Consider the following 14790-nt stretch of genomic DNA (forward strand, 5'->3'; position numbering starts at 1 on the left):
AGGGAGGAAGGGGTGTGTGGGACGGGGGGACCCCAGAGGTGGATGCCAGGACCTGGGGAACTGGGTGTGAGCAGAGGGGCACCCCCGGAGGAAGGGGTATGCAGTGGGGGCCCCAGGGGACTGGGTGTGTGGGGTGGGGGCCTGGATGGGGTACTGGGTGTGAGTAGAGGGGTGCCCCTGGGGGCCGGGGTGTGTGGAGCAGGGGCATATAGAGCGGGGCCCAAGGAGCAGTGACGGTGGATGGGGTGTGTTTTAAATGGTGTCCTTACCAACAAGAAGCACAAGGACACCAGAGACATGGCACTGAGTCCACTGTGAAAAGGACAGCTGTTCACAGCAGGGAAGCAGGCATGTGGAGAGTGGATTTTGGGTTTTGCTGCTCTGAGCTCATCCACCAGGACCTCAAAAGCACCTTGAGAATTGCTTTGGGGATCATGAATAACTTAGCGAGCAGGCAAATCCACATAACAGAGGCCCAGAGTACTGAGGGGCAGCTGTGTTTTGCAAATGCATGTGTGTGTGTGTCTCTGTGTCTGCATGCCTAGTGTGTGTCTGTGTATCTGTGTGTGTGTGTGTCTGCATGTGTCTGCGTGGCACAGAGAAGGGGCCCAGGTCCAGCAGAGCTCAGGCAGGCAGTGTCAGCATTGGGCGCCTGAGGTTGCAGGTAGTCATCTGCATGTGGGCAGAGTTTGTGCAGACCTGGTGGCCTCCAGACCTCTGTGAGCTCCAGCTAATCAGGTCTGTGGATGACCTGTTTGCTGGGGTTTTAACCTATAGCCAATTTGGGGAGGATTCACCCATTCTGTAAAGAGGGTTTATAATCATGACCCCTGTAGGTCCTGCATGGTCCCAGTGGCTCTGAGACATGCCCCGCCCCACACCTCGCACACATCTTCCCCTTCTTTGGGCGTCTGTCCTTGAAGTTGCTGGCAGCCAGCCTTCATGGGACTTGGCCAACACAGCCCTTGGTCACCGGCTTTCAGTAAGGATGACAGCACGTAGCTGCCTTGTCCTCAAATCAGAGGTTGTGTCTCTGTGTCAGCTGCTTTCTGTGTTCACTTTGCTCTGATGCATCTAGGCAGGCACCTGAGTGGGGCAAGGGTCCCCAGAGGAGTGGCCTGCTCCCACAGTGACAGGTACTGGGGATGAGGAGAGTGGGGACCCAGGTACAAGGCCTCAGCTTACAGGTAGGGCAGGGTGGGGGGCTAACAGAGGGAGAGGGCAGATGGCAACATGAGAGGAGGAAGTTCTAGGAACCCATGCAATATGGCAATTGGTTTTGATTTTTTTAAAACTTCTACTTTAAAAAGTTGTGGTAGAAAATAAGTAACATAAAAATGATTATTTACACCATCTTAGGTGTGGATTCCAGTGGCATTAAGTATGCTCATACCGTTGTGCGGACGTCACACCATCCATCTGCGGAACTTTGCCATCTTCCAAAACACTCTGCCCCATGAAACAGTAACCCACGCTGAGGCCTGGTGCCCACCCGTCAGCTTCCCGTGTCTGTGAATCTGACTCCTCTGCGATCACATGGGGTTCGTCCTTCTGTGACTAGCTATTTCACTTAGCACAACGTCCTCAGGGCTCACCCCTGGGGCAGCATATGTCCGAATGTCTTCTTTTTTAAGACTGAGTGACATTCTGTTGTGTGGATGGACTGCTGTTTGCCTGTCCGTTCGTCTCTCCAGGGACGTGGGGTCACTTCCGACTTTGGGCTGTTGAGACCAATGCCGCAGTGGACACACGTGTACTGATGTGGGGAGCCAGTTTCCAGCTCAATCCTAGAAGCACCCCATGGGATCCTCTTCACCCCCAGAGAGGCAGAAAGGATAGGCCTGAAAGGGACCTGACCTCCAGGTGGTCATCCCACTGCAGCAAGTTCTGAGTGGGGGGCTAGCCAGCTGGAAGTGACTTTCCTGGGTTTGATTTAACCTCTCTACTGGGGATGGTGTTGCACACCTGCTGGCTACCACTGTTCCCTTTCAGCCGAATGCCCCGAGTCCTTCGCCTGTGTCCCTGGGGGCCTGTGTCTTCTCATGAACTTTGTAGAAGTTATTTCTGAATTACAAACACTAGTGCATTGTTACTTACACATGTTGCAGATATTTTTCCCCCATTTTTGGACTTGTCTGTCACCTCCCTTTTATTTTTTTACTCCCCCCCACCAGTTGGTAATATGAAGACATGAAGATATAAAACATGCTGGTAAAGGTAAGTATGTAAGTAAGTATGCTAAGTATATTCCAAAGTTAAGTTGTTATCAGCTTAACATAGATTACGGTGTCTATAAAATGTTGCTGAGTCTCACAGGAACTACAGAACAAAAATGTACAGTAGAGTCACAAAAGATAAAGAGAAGATAATCTAAGCCTAACTACAGAATAAAACGAGTTCACGAAAGAAGACTCCAGGAGGGGAAGAAAGGAACAAAACACCTAGAAAACAATGAATAAGATGGCAATGTAAGTCCACACCTGTCAGTAGTTACTCTAAATGTAAATAGGCTAAATTCTCCAGTCAAAAGGCATAGAGTGGCTGAATGGATAAAAAAAAATAAAAAAAAAAAAGACCAACCTTTATGGTGCCTACAGGAGACCCACTTCAGCTTTAAGGGCATGTCGAGAGGACGTGACCACCAGTTAGCTCTCGAGCTGCATCTGGGCAGCAGAGGCTCCTCACCTCCTCCCCTGTCATCGGAACAAACCCTTTGCCTACCATTCCCACAGTAGGAGCTGCCCCAGGGACACAGCCTTGAGATAGGAAGGTCCTGTTGAGACCATCTGGCTGGTATGTGTAATAACCCAGGTAAGGCCTCTATATAAACTTTGAAGATCTGGTGGGTGGGTTAGAGATGTACTTAGTTTTCTTGGTTATTACATCTGCCACCTACCAATCTGGAGTGGCCGCCTTTTTCTTTGATCTCTTACTGCCCTCCATGTGTGGAGGCCAGTTGGAGTACCAACAGATACACATACATTTGAAATAAAGGGAGGGAAAAAGATATTCCATGAAGATGGAAACAAACAGGGAGCATGGGTAGCTGTATTTATTTCAGACAAAATAGACTTTAAGTTAAAAAGTGCAACAAGAGACAAAGAAGGTCATTGTATAATGGTAAGGGGTCAATTCGTCAGGAGGCTATAGCAACTGTAAATACATATGCAGCCAGTGTCAGACCACCTAAATAGATAAATCAAACACTAGCAGATCTGCAGGGAGAAATGGACTGTGCAGGACTAGTAGGGGACTTTCAACAAGGGTGGGTCACCCAGACAGGAAGGAAATCAATGAGGAGACACTGGCTGGAACTATGCCATAGAACAAATGGGTCTGATAGGCACATGGAACTTTCTCACTTTCTTTAATGATGTCTTTTTAGGACATTTTTCATTTCAACACCATGAGCTTTAGATTTATGTCCTATTCAAATCAGGGTTTCCTTGGGAACCTTTGACCACAGAATTACTTCAACTCCTAAAAACTTCTGAGGACCCCAAAGGTCTTTAGTTCTTATGAGATAAGTCTGCCAGTATCAAAACTGAAAACATTTTAAATATTATTCATTTAATAAACTTAATAATATATTAATAAGCCCATTAAATGTAAGAATTCTATGGTTTTATTAAACTTGATTGTGTTTTTTAATTTTATTAAATTTAAGAATTGAATCATAAGCCCATTATATGTTAATATAAGGAACATACCTTTAATGAAAAAGACTATATTTTGCCAAGCCAACAACAAATAAAAGGTAGGGATGAGAGCGGCATTTGTCACAGTGTGCAAATCTCTAACACTCAGCTTTCATGTGTCAACTTGACTGTGACCCATACGTTCAGTCCAGCATGATTCTGGGAGTATCTGTGAGGGTGTTTCTGGATGAGATTAGCGTTGACTCCATGGACTGAGTAAAGCAGATTGCTCTCCCCAGTGTGGGTGAGCCTCATCTAAGCAAGTGAAGGCCTGGATAGAACAGACAGATGGAGGAAGCGGGAATTCCTTCTTCCTGACTGCTTGAGCGGGGATGTGTCTTCCTGTGTCCTCAAACCTGGACTGGAACATGAGCTGTCCTGGGCCTCCAGTTTGCCGACACAGGTTCATAGAGATGCGTGGCCTGTTCCTTCTCTCTCTAGAGAACCCTAAGACCAGTGTCTCCCTATGTCAGTGGGCAAGGACCTACCACATTCTTTCTCTGACTGTGCCCTACCCTTGGCAGGCATGTCCTGTGATTTATTTGATTCTCCCTCTGATGACTGAGCTTGTTGGCAGTTTTTTTGCCGCTGTGTACCAACCGCCGTGAATATCCTTGTGTCTGTATCATAGTGCACATGTGTAAGAATTCCTGCAAGCCACACATGTAGCAGGTGTTGTTTCCAAAGGTATTTTTTGGTGTCTATATTTGGGCAGCCATTATGAGCTTTAGTGTAGTCAAATTAGTTTTTTCTCTCTTAGGATATGTGCTGTTTTGTATTTTGTTTAAGAAATCTTGTATACATATGTTCTCAAATCTAAACATTTTTGTTTTGATTTTTTTAGCTAGATATTGAAATTCATCTCAGCTTGATTTGAAGGAAGAGTCACATACATAAAATTAGCCATTTGATTTTTTATTTTATATATTTTATTGAGATATATTTGAGATACAGTATTATTTTAGTTTCAGGTATACAACATAGTGATTTGAAAATTAGCCATTTTCAAGTGTATGATTCAGTGGCATTTAATACATTCACAGTGCTACGCATCCATCACCACGTAGTTTCAAAACATCTTCAGCATCCCAAGAGGAGCCCCCTGCCCATTACGCAGTCACTCCTCATCCTCTGCCCCCAGGCCCTGGTCACCACTATTCCATTTTCTGTCGCCATGAATTTGCCTATTCTGGACAATTCATATGAATAAAGTCATACAATATATGGCCTTGGTCTGACTTCTCGCACTGAGCATAATGTTTTCAAGATTCGTCCATGTAGTGTATCAGTGCTTCACTCCTTTTTATGGCTGAATAAAATTCAGTTGCAAGGATGGGTCACGTTTTGTTTATTCACTCATCAGTTGATGGGCATTTGGGTCTCTGAACATTTTTTGTGTGCAAGTTTTTGTGTGGACATGTTTTAATTCTCTTGAGTATATATCTAGAATTGATGGGTCATGTGTAAATTCCATGTCTAATCGGCTTAAATTCTATATATGGCATTGTATTATATCCCAGTGGCTGCTGTAATAAATCACCACAGTTTTGGTGGCTTAAAACAGCAGTAATTTATTCTCCCACAGAAATCCAAAAGCAAGGTGTGGGCAGGGCCTTGCTCCCTCTGGAGGGTCCTGCCTGCCTCTTCCAGCTCCTGGTGCACCCCAGACAGTCCTGGACATTTGGCTGCATCCCTCCAATCCTTGCCTCTGTCTTCATGCGGCCTTCTCTGTGTGTGTCTACATCATCTTCCCCTCTGTGCATGTCTGTCTCCATCTAAATATTCCCTCATGAGGACGACACTTGGATGGTGTCTAGTGACCTCATCTTAACTTCATTGCATCTGCAGAGACCCTACCTCTACATTAGGTCCATAAGCAGGTTCTGAGGTGGGAACTTTGACATATCTTCTTCTGGGGACACCATTCATCCCATGACGTATGATCTGACTTTTGTTTTCTCAGGAGAGCTGGTTGTCAGAAGATTCCTCACACTTCTCTGCAGGGACACCTCAGTGTCTGCATGTGTGTGGGCCAGTGTCCAGGTTTTATTCTACTCAATTCAATATGATTTTATTTGATTTATTCACCCCTGAGCCAGTGTCTGAATTGCTATGGCTTCCTTATAAACTGTCAACACATCTGAAAGTCAGCAGTCAGAAAGTAGGGTCTGTTTCTTGGGCAGCTTTCTCTGTCCTCACGACTCGTCTACATTTGCTAGTCCTGATGTTGGCCATTGGAGACCCACAGTGACCACATGGAGGCCCTGGACAGCTGTGTGGCATGCCCTATGAGTGACTTCCTAGAGCATCTCTCAACAACTCTGGGACCAGAAGACAATGTTGGGGTGTTGCACAAGCTGACACCCAGAACATGATGCCCAGCAGAAAATGAGTTGGGGTCTGGAAGCTCTTCAGAAAGGCCAATAAGGCAGGGAATGACTGGAAGCAAGTGAGTCACTCTGTAGCAAAACAATGGCTGAGAGAAGAGTCACTTTCTAATCACAGTAGGAGGGCAAGATTGTCCAATTAAGTCACCTAGTTAATTGTGGCCCTTAATATCTACTCCAGGAATTTGTGCATCCCTAATCTTAGTCGTTTCTAGGGAGGGAAGACAGCTGTTGGGGATGGGAGGAAGCTCCATGTTCCAGGTGCCTCCCAGGCCCTGCTGGGTCTAATTTTAAACCTTGATGGGGAGGGAGGATTCACAACTGTTCTGATACCACTACTCAGAGATTCATTTTCCTTGGGAACACCAGCAAGGTTTCCCACAAGCCTTTTCAAAGGTTTGGCAAATTCTTGGGCCAAATAACATGTATTTCATATGAATTCCCCTTATTTTAGAGGGTGCAGGATATGTTATGAAAATCTGCCAACTTATCCAAGTTATTTAAATTCTTATGCCATTATTGCTTCCTGAAACATTCTGTCAAATTACACGGCCATTTTCATATTTTCACCTGAATTAGTCATCACAGCTGAATTCCTCTTGAGAGAAAACATTCAGGCCAAATGAGAGAATTTCTAGAATTAAACCAACAGCATTGCAATCACCACCAACAGGTGGTTTAAAGCATTGCCCAGGATTTGAAATAATTTTTAATAATAGTTACTACTCTGAATAATAGTAACATAATTTCAAGCATGTTTCAAACATTTATTTTAGTATTCTGACTCAGGTTATTCTAAGGTTCTGTTTTGGCCGATACATAGTTTTAGAGAGAATGATTTACCAAGAGGCCCACACTTGTCTACCTATCCCACTGCCTCGTGGCATCCATTGTTTCTGAAGAGAAATAAGCCATACAGCGTATTGGGCTTCTTCCCTTGAACATGATGAGTTGTCTTTATCACGAGTATATTGCTTTATTTAATGCTGTCCCACATTACTCTGAGACTGTCCATTTTTTTCTTTCTTTCTTCTCTCTGTTCTTTGGGTTGCATAATCTCTATCAATCTTCAAGTTCACAGATTCTTTCTTCTGCCAGCTGACACCTACCACTGTATCCTCAGTAAGGTTTTCTGTTACAATTACAATGCCCCTTAAGGTTTTGGAACAGATGTCCTGTGGTCTTTCCCAGCAACCATAGCCAATTCTCTGGTTCTGTGACATCAGACAGTGTCAGGCAATCTAACTCATCTCTGACCCTGCCCGCCTGGAGAGAGAGTGTTGGGCTAGTCCCATGGGACTGTCCCCACCTCAGATGCCACGCACAACTCCAAGCTTCACTCATGCTTCTGCCTGACCAGCTAGAGATCATGGTTCCCACGGTTGGTGGGAATCACATGGTTGGTGATTTGCTAAAATAGATCACAGAACTCAGGAAACTTATATTTTCAGTTTATTATGTAACAAAGGATGCAGATGAACAGCCAGATGGAGAGCACACGGGGCAGGTCTGGGAGGGCCCCAAGTGCAGAAGATTCTGTCCCATGGAGTCAGGGTGCACCCCGCCCTCGGCATGTGGATATGCTCACCAGCCCAGGAGCTACACTGACATCCTTTGTCCCTGACCCCAGTCCCCTCTGCTGGAATATGAAAAAGCACCATTGTTGGAAAGGTCCAATGAGATCCCCATGTGAACTGGGCAGTGATATCAGTCTTTGTTTCCCACATGGAAACATGCATTTGCTTCATTGTCTTTAGTGCTAGCATCATAAATGTCTTCCCTTTCAGATGTTCTGAAGAGAGTTAAAGCCATTTGCCCCCAAGACCCCACAATTTCTCTTTGCGAAGGCTCCCACGTAGTGACACTGAGGCTCCAGCAAACATGTTGCAAAGAAATAAGAGATCCTTCCAGAGTTTTCTTCTTCAGGGTGCAGTGGCTGAATGTCTGTGTTCCCCCAGATTCACTGTGGATGCCCTGGCCCCCAGCCTGACCATGTGGGGAGCAGGGCCCTTGGGTGGGGATGGTGGTTAGGTGAAGCTGTGGGGAGGGGCCCTGGATTGTGATCCTGTCCTATGACTGCCAGAGCTGACTGAGACTCTTGGCGCCCCAGGGGACCCTGGCTGTGCTCAGAGCTTGCTTTACCCACTGATATGGGGATTAAGCTGTGGGTACTGAGCAGTCCCCGACCCCCTTCCTGCCTCCCCAGCCCTGCTCAGGCTTCTTTCTCCAGCAGCTGGAGCCCAGGATGGTGGAGGTCCGACAGCCCACTGTGGGGAGGTCAGCCCATGGACATACCCTCAGGTCAGGCAGGTGTCCTGCCCTGGCCCCTGGCCTCTGATGCTGACCCTATAGGGAAAAGCCCCAGGACTCCCATGGGTGGCCCCTCTGGCTCCTGGTTAGGCTCCTGCCAGCAAAGCCCACCTTCCCCACTGGGTGGGTCCAGCGGCCTGTCCACATCTGTCCTAGGTTGGGTGGGGGCGGCCCTCCCAGAGCATAAAGCAGCATGTGCGCCTGTTGTAGCTGCTCACCCCCAGAGCCCGGTCCCTTGTGCATGGGTGGGAAATATCCCTGCCTGGATTCTCAGGGACCCCCTGACTCCCATTTAAAGATGCCAGACACCCAGCCACTAGGTGCTGTCAGGAGGGACCAGGGATAGAATCCACCCTGGTCACATGTATGGTCTCTGTGGAGCAGGGCTCAGCCCTGGCACTGACGCTCCACTCCTTGCTCCCCACCTTCCCTGAGAGGCTGCAGGAATCTCAGGTGGCCAGCCATTTGGGGTGGTCCCAGGTTCCCTCTGGGTGGTCCTTGGTCCCCTGTGAGTGGTCTTTTAACCTTGAGTCCCCCTGGGGGGTGGCCCCGGGCCCCTCTGTTGGTCTCTGTCTCTCGGCTCCTTCCTGCCCTGCACTCCAGGATCCTGGTCTGAGCAATGGGGGGCCCAGCAACTGGGGACTCTGTTCCACCCACACCACTGGTGGAAGATAAGGGACTTCCCACCCCACCCCCAGACCACCTCAGTCTCTGCCCTTTGCCTCCCTGGGGTGAAACCGAATCCTGAGCGGTGGCACAGGGCTATTTTGGTGTTAGGCTGGGCTGGCCAGCAGTGGGGGCGGGTCCAGTCTCCTCGAGCTGACAGGGTCCACGTCCTTTTGTCCCTGTCTAGTCTGAGGACCAGCTGAAGAGAGGGCTGCTGGGCCAGAGCTGTCACTCCTGGGCTGTGGAGGGGATGAGACCCAGGAGTCCCTACCCCACTGTCTGAGCCCCCTGCCTGCGTGCTGCCCAGACCCTCTGTAGACAGGTGAGGAGGCAGATTGGTTGGGGAGTGGAAGGGGCCACCTGTGCACCCATGGGGGCTACTCAGATGAAGGTCATGGCTCTGGGGGACAGAGGGGCTTAGACATGCAGCCAGGCTGTGCTGTTTTGGGGTTGGGGGCCTGGCTTCCAGCCTCTGCCCCCTGGGTGACCTGAGCCAGGCCTTCTTGCAGGAGGGGGCAGCCAGGGTGGGAGGTTGGGGCCGTCTGAAGCACCCACGTCCCCCTTCTCTTGGTGCCCTTTCTTGAGGGCGGTGCGGTGGTCTGGCCGGCCCTGCCCCCAGCTCTGCTGAGATGGATGCCTGCTGACAGCTGGGGCTATTTTGGACCTGTTGGCTCAGCAGAGGAACAGCCAGAGGGACAGTGACACCTGACTCCAGGAAGGAATTTTCCTGAGTGCGGGGAGCCGCCAACCCAGGGGTCTGGGGATATACACTGCAGGGGCTGCCCTTAGAAGTCTGTTCTGGAAAGGCGTGGGCAACCGGGTGGGAGGGAGGGAACAGGCTAGGGAGACAGGGCTCCTGGGAGCGAGGCCAGGAGGGGCCCAGGTTCTGCTGTCTGGCTACAAGCCATGTCTCGTTCATGTGGGAAATGGCCCAGGGGCCCCACAAGGGCCTGGCAGAAGCCATGTTCTGGAAAAGCCAGTGTGGAGGGGCTGTGGTCGGGGCTTCCGGCCTGAGGAGGAGCACTACCCCAGGTGGGAACTGGGGGGTCTCTCAGTCTGGAGTGGGGTGCCTGCCAGTGCCAAACTGGGCCCAAGTAGGGTCCACAGGGAGTTGCCTCCCAGGTGGGCTTCCCTGGGAGGCTGGGGCAGGGTCCTGGCTAGGCCTCCCCTCCTGAGTCCTCACCCCCTAATGCTGCTGCACATCTGCAGCCCCAGCCTCCAAAGTGGCATGGATGGGAGGGTACTGCAGGTGTCCCATGCTCAGCAGGAGTTCTGCCCACCCCTCTCAGGTGACTTGTAGGATCCCTTCTGCTGTTTGGCCTGAAGGAGGGTATTCTGAAGTCCTGGGCAGTAGGGTGTTTCGTTGGGGCCCTGCTGGCCAGTGGGATGCCAGTCTGGCTGGGTAGACTCTGAAGCAGTGTGTCTGGGTGAACCCCTCTACCACATGGGTGTGCTGCATCAATGTGGGGCACACAGACCCCCCACAGGGAGGGGCAATGGCACTGTCCCTGGTAGTCTTAGAGGGCCTCAGGGTCTCTGCCCACCATTGCCAAGCCAGGGATCAGCCTGTGCCCCTGCTGAGGGCTGGGGCCAGCTTCCCCCAAACTGGTGCAATGATGGGAGCACCCTCTGCACCTGTCCTCCCCTAGAGGACAGGGTTTGTGGAGGTGGCTCCTGCCCTCCACACCTGCTCACTTATGAGCTTGGAGTGGCTGTGTACCACATGGACCCTGGGTGTGGCTAGGAAAGAATGCTGTGCCCTGCCTTGGGGAACCCACAGACTGACTGTGATGTGTGTGTGGGGGGGTACACAGGGAGTTCAGGCCTCTGGAGGTCTGGTATCCACAGGGACACGAAGGCCCAGGAGGGCATCCATGGAGGTGGGGCTTGGGTGGCTGCCCACCTGAGTCCTCCCAGGCTCAGAGCCTGGCTGGGCTGTGGGGGGTGGGGTGGGGCAGAGGTGCTGACTGCAGTGAGTCAGCAGGTTGGCCTGGGCTCAGCTCCTTGAGGTGCATTTAGGGGGATTAGGCCCTAAAACACAGGACCAGGAGCCAGGGGACCCAGAACATCACCCCCCAGTGGGCAGCCAGCTGGAGGCTGGGTCCCAGGGTGGAGGGAGTGAAGGTGCTTGGGGCCAGCTCCCATGCTCAGAAGCCCCTGTGGAGACAGGGCCCAGTTTCCTCACCACCTGTGCCAGGGGCCAGGCAGGGCTCAGTCTGGGGAGGGCAGAGGCCCCAGTCATCGGGGGCCTTTGGCACCCAGGTCACCAATTTGTCCCTGCAGAATGCCTTGCTGGTGGAGCCACAGATGAGACTGGTCCACCTGCAGCCCCTCAAGTAGGGCCCTGCTAGCCAGCTAGGCTCGTTTCAGCCTGGAGGGCCTTGGCTGTCCCTGGGGATTCATTAGCTGTCCCCTCAAAGGCCACCACTGACTACACTGCTCCCAACCCTCCCTGCTTTGACCTAGAGGGGAGGAGGCAGGCACCCACAGAGAGGGGTGTGGTGAGCCTTGGTTGGGGTGTGTGTGCTTGTCTTAGGAGAGGAGGGTTTCTGTCCCTTCCTCACTCACTGCTAAGCACACACCCTCAGGAGTAGAGGGAGGTAGGGACCCCAGGAGAGGCTGCTGTGGGAGGAAGGCCCTGTGCATAGGGCTTCCTGTGTAGATGCACCCAGGTGAGGTACACACAGCCAGATGTGGGGCCCAAAGGCTTTGGAGGGAAGCCCCCAGGGGAGGTAGAGGGGGTGAAGGGGATACAGAGAGGAGCCACTGGGGTGGAGAACCTGTGACTGCTGGTGTGCCAGTCAGAGGGGACAGGCTAGCAGCCGACACTCACCCTGGGCTTCCCAGGGCCAGGGAGCAGGTCTGGTTGCAGGGCAGGCAGCCACCCCCTCCTTGAGGGAAAAAGACCTGGGCAGATTGGAGTTTCAAACCCAGGGGCAGCGGTGTGTGGGGAGGGACAGCATATGCAAGGCATCTGAAGTGGCCTGATGGGGGCATGTCAGGTCTGTGTGGAGAGAGAGCGAGACTGGCGGTGAGGAGTGTGCACACAGCACACACGCAGCACCAGGAGGAAGGCCCGCATGGTGGCTGGTGTGGTTTGGGGCAGGTGCTCAGCTGGGCCTTGCGTTTGGCGCGGGTCTGGAGCTCGGAGGAGAGGGAGAAGACCCTCCCACGTTAGGGGGTGGAGCCAGGCCCCAAAGACCTGCAAAGGCGGCATTTGTGCTGCTGGACCACCGTACCTTCTGGCGGTGCTACCTGCGGAGGGAGATGAGGCCGGATGGGAAAGGGGTAGGTGGAGACGTCCACCTGGGTCACGCCAGGTTCCACAGGCCGCACTGGATGGGAGCGGTGGAGTGGGGGCCGCAGGTGGGGGTCTCGGAGCACACCTGGGGCTCATCCCCGTGATGACTTACTCCCACCTGACTCGCAGGTCCCTCCCACCCCCGCCCACACCACCATGGATCACTCCTCATTCAGCGGCGCGCCCCGTTTCCTGGCCCGGCCCAAAGCTTTTGTGGTGTCGGTGGGCAAGGACGCCACCCTGAGCTGCCAGATCGTGGGCAACCCTACGCCGCAGGTGAGCTGGGAGAAGGACCGGCAGCCGGTGGAGGCAGGCGCTCGCTTCCGCTTGGCCCAGGACGACGACCAATACCGCCTCACCATCCTGGATCTGGCGCTCGGCGACAGCGGGCAGTACGTGTGCCGCGCGCGCAACGCCATTGGAGAGGCTTTCGCTGCGGTTGGCCTGCAGGTGAACGCAGAGGCCGCGGTCGCTGAGCAGGCGCCCCACTTTTTGCTACGGCCCACGTCCATCCGCGTGCGGGAGGGTGCAGACGCCACCTTCCGCTGCCGCGTGCGTGGCTCGCCGCCGATGGCGGTGAGCTGGGCCAAGGACGGGCGGCGCCTGGGGGCACCCGACGCTCCCCGGGTGCGCGTGGAGGAAAGCGGCGAGGCAAGCGCGCTGCGCATCCAGGCCGCTCGGCCGCTCGACGGCGGCACCTACACGGTGCGCGCCGAGAACCCGATGGGCGCCGCCAGCGCTGACGCCGCGCTCACCGTGGACCCGGACGCCGACCCCAGCGGCCCGCCAGGGGCTTCCACTGCTGCGCTCCTTGCACACCTGCAGCGGAGGCGCGAGGCGATGCGCGCCGAGGGCGCCCCAGCCTCGCCGCCTGGCACCGGCACGCGCACCTGCACGGTGACTGAGGGCAAACACGCGCGCCTCAGCTGCTACGTCACCGGTGAGCCCAAGCCCGAGACCGTGTGGAAGAAGGACGGGCAGGTGGTGGTCGAGGGCCGGCGACACGTGGTGTACGAGGACACGCAAGAGAACTTCGTGCTCAAGATCCTGTTCTGCAAGCAGTCGGACCGCGGTCTCTACACCTGCACCGCGTCCAATCTCGTGGGTCAGACCTACAGCTCCGTGCTTGTGGTTGTACGAGGTGAGCTCTGGGCCCGGATCCCCGTGCGCAGCAGCTGCCGGGTGAGCGCAGGCGGCGGCGCCTCCCTAGTGCTGGAATCCTTTCCCCGGGGGGTGTCCGAAGGTGGAGTCGGGAGATGATTTTGGCAGCTCTCTCCTTTCCGGATCCGCAAAATGCGGGCCGCACGGGATGACCCTTTGTAAGCGTCAAAGCGCTTTGACACCAGCGCTCATCACGGTTGGGTGATCAGGTCCCCCTCCCCCGCCCCCGCCCAGTACGCTAAGGGGTCTCCTGGGCGGCATAGGAAGGGGAAATCCCCGTGCCGTCGAAGGCCTCAGCTGGGACGCCAGGGTGCAGCCAGAAGGTGGCTCTGGGCTCGCGCCGGGGTCTGGGGCTCGCCCAGGGTGCGTGGGAACAAGTTAGGTCCATGACATCAGGTTTTATTGGAGAGGTCTATTGATGTGATCAGGGACCCAGTACACTTCTGACCTGCTGTAGCTTCTCGGACAGAGCTCTGCTACCTCCGCGCCTGCCTCATTTTCTTAATTATTTCAGGGAAATGGCCCCCGCTCCTGCGGGTCCCTGCAAAGCTGCGCGGGGAAGATGCGCGGGGGGCAGGTCCTGGCCCAGCTCAGAGTGGAGCGGGTTCTCCACTCTCCCCACTAGGGCCTGTAGCCTAGCCCGGGGACAGCCCACCCGACTCCGCCAACATCCCTGTGCCCACCCACCCCGACTCTGCCTTCCAGGTCCCTAACCCTACCCGACCCCCTTGACCCGACGCCCCACCCCACTTCCTGACGCTGCCTACTGTCCCAGCCCCTCACTCTCCTCCCTGTGCCTCCCCACTGTCTCCGCCCCTCCCTTCTGTCCCCCTCTCCTCCCCACTTTCCCCACTGTTCCTTTGTCCCCGCTCCCCTCCCTCCCCGCGCGTCCTGCTCACTCCCCTTTCTGCGCAGAGCCCGCCGTGCCCTTCAGGAGGCGCCTGCAGGACTTGGAGGTGCAGGAAAAGGGGTCGGCCACGTTCCAGTGCGAGGTGGCGCTGCCGGCCACGGAGGCCGCGTGGTTCAAGGAGGAGACGCGGCTGTGGGCGAGCGCCAAGTACGCCTTGGAGGAGGCGGGCACCGAGCGCCGGCTGATCGTGCGCAACGTTTCGGCCGACGATGATGCGGTGTACGTCTGTGAGACAGCCGAGGGCAGCCGCACAGTGGCCGAGCTGGCGGTGCTAGGTAGGCCAGGGTGAGAGTGGAGGGAAGGGCAGGGGGTCATGGAGGTGGGGCGGCTCAGGGCTGAGAGGGGCAGGCACTCTGG

General features: G+C 54.1%; 1 protein-coding gene across 27 annotated transcripts in view; it reads left to right on the forward strand.

Annotated features, from left to right (window-relative positions):
• Nucleotides 1-9231: 9231 nt before the first annotated feature.
• Nucleotides 9232-14790, forward strand: part of OBSCN (obscurin, cytoskeletal calmodulin and titin-interacting RhoGEF) — a 157924-nt gene continuing 152365 nt past the window's right edge. For 21 of the 27 annotated variants that reach the window (XM_073221224.1, XM_073221229.1, XM_073221231.1 and 18 more), the window contains exons 1-3: nt 9233-9383; nt 12492-13503; nt 14439-14708. In XM_073221224.1, coding sequence (XP_073077325.1) covers nt 12519-13503; nt 14439-14708 — 1255 coding nt within the window. In that variant the 5' untranslated portion in view covers nt 9233-9383; nt 12492-12518. Of the gene's footprint in view, nt 9384-12491; nt 13504-14438; nt 14709-14790 lie in introns of all 27 variants that reach the window. The other 6 variants (XR_012124859.1, XR_012124860.1, XR_012124858.1 and 3 more) reach the window with 2 other exon arrangements.

The sequence above is a fragment of the Manis javanica genome, chromosome 14, assembly GCF_040802235.1.
Source record: "Manis javanica isolate MJ-LG chromosome 14, MJ_LKY, whole genome shotgun sequence".
Classification (NCBI taxonomy): Eukaryota; Metazoa; Chordata; class Mammalia; order Pholidota; family Manidae; genus Manis; species Manis javanica.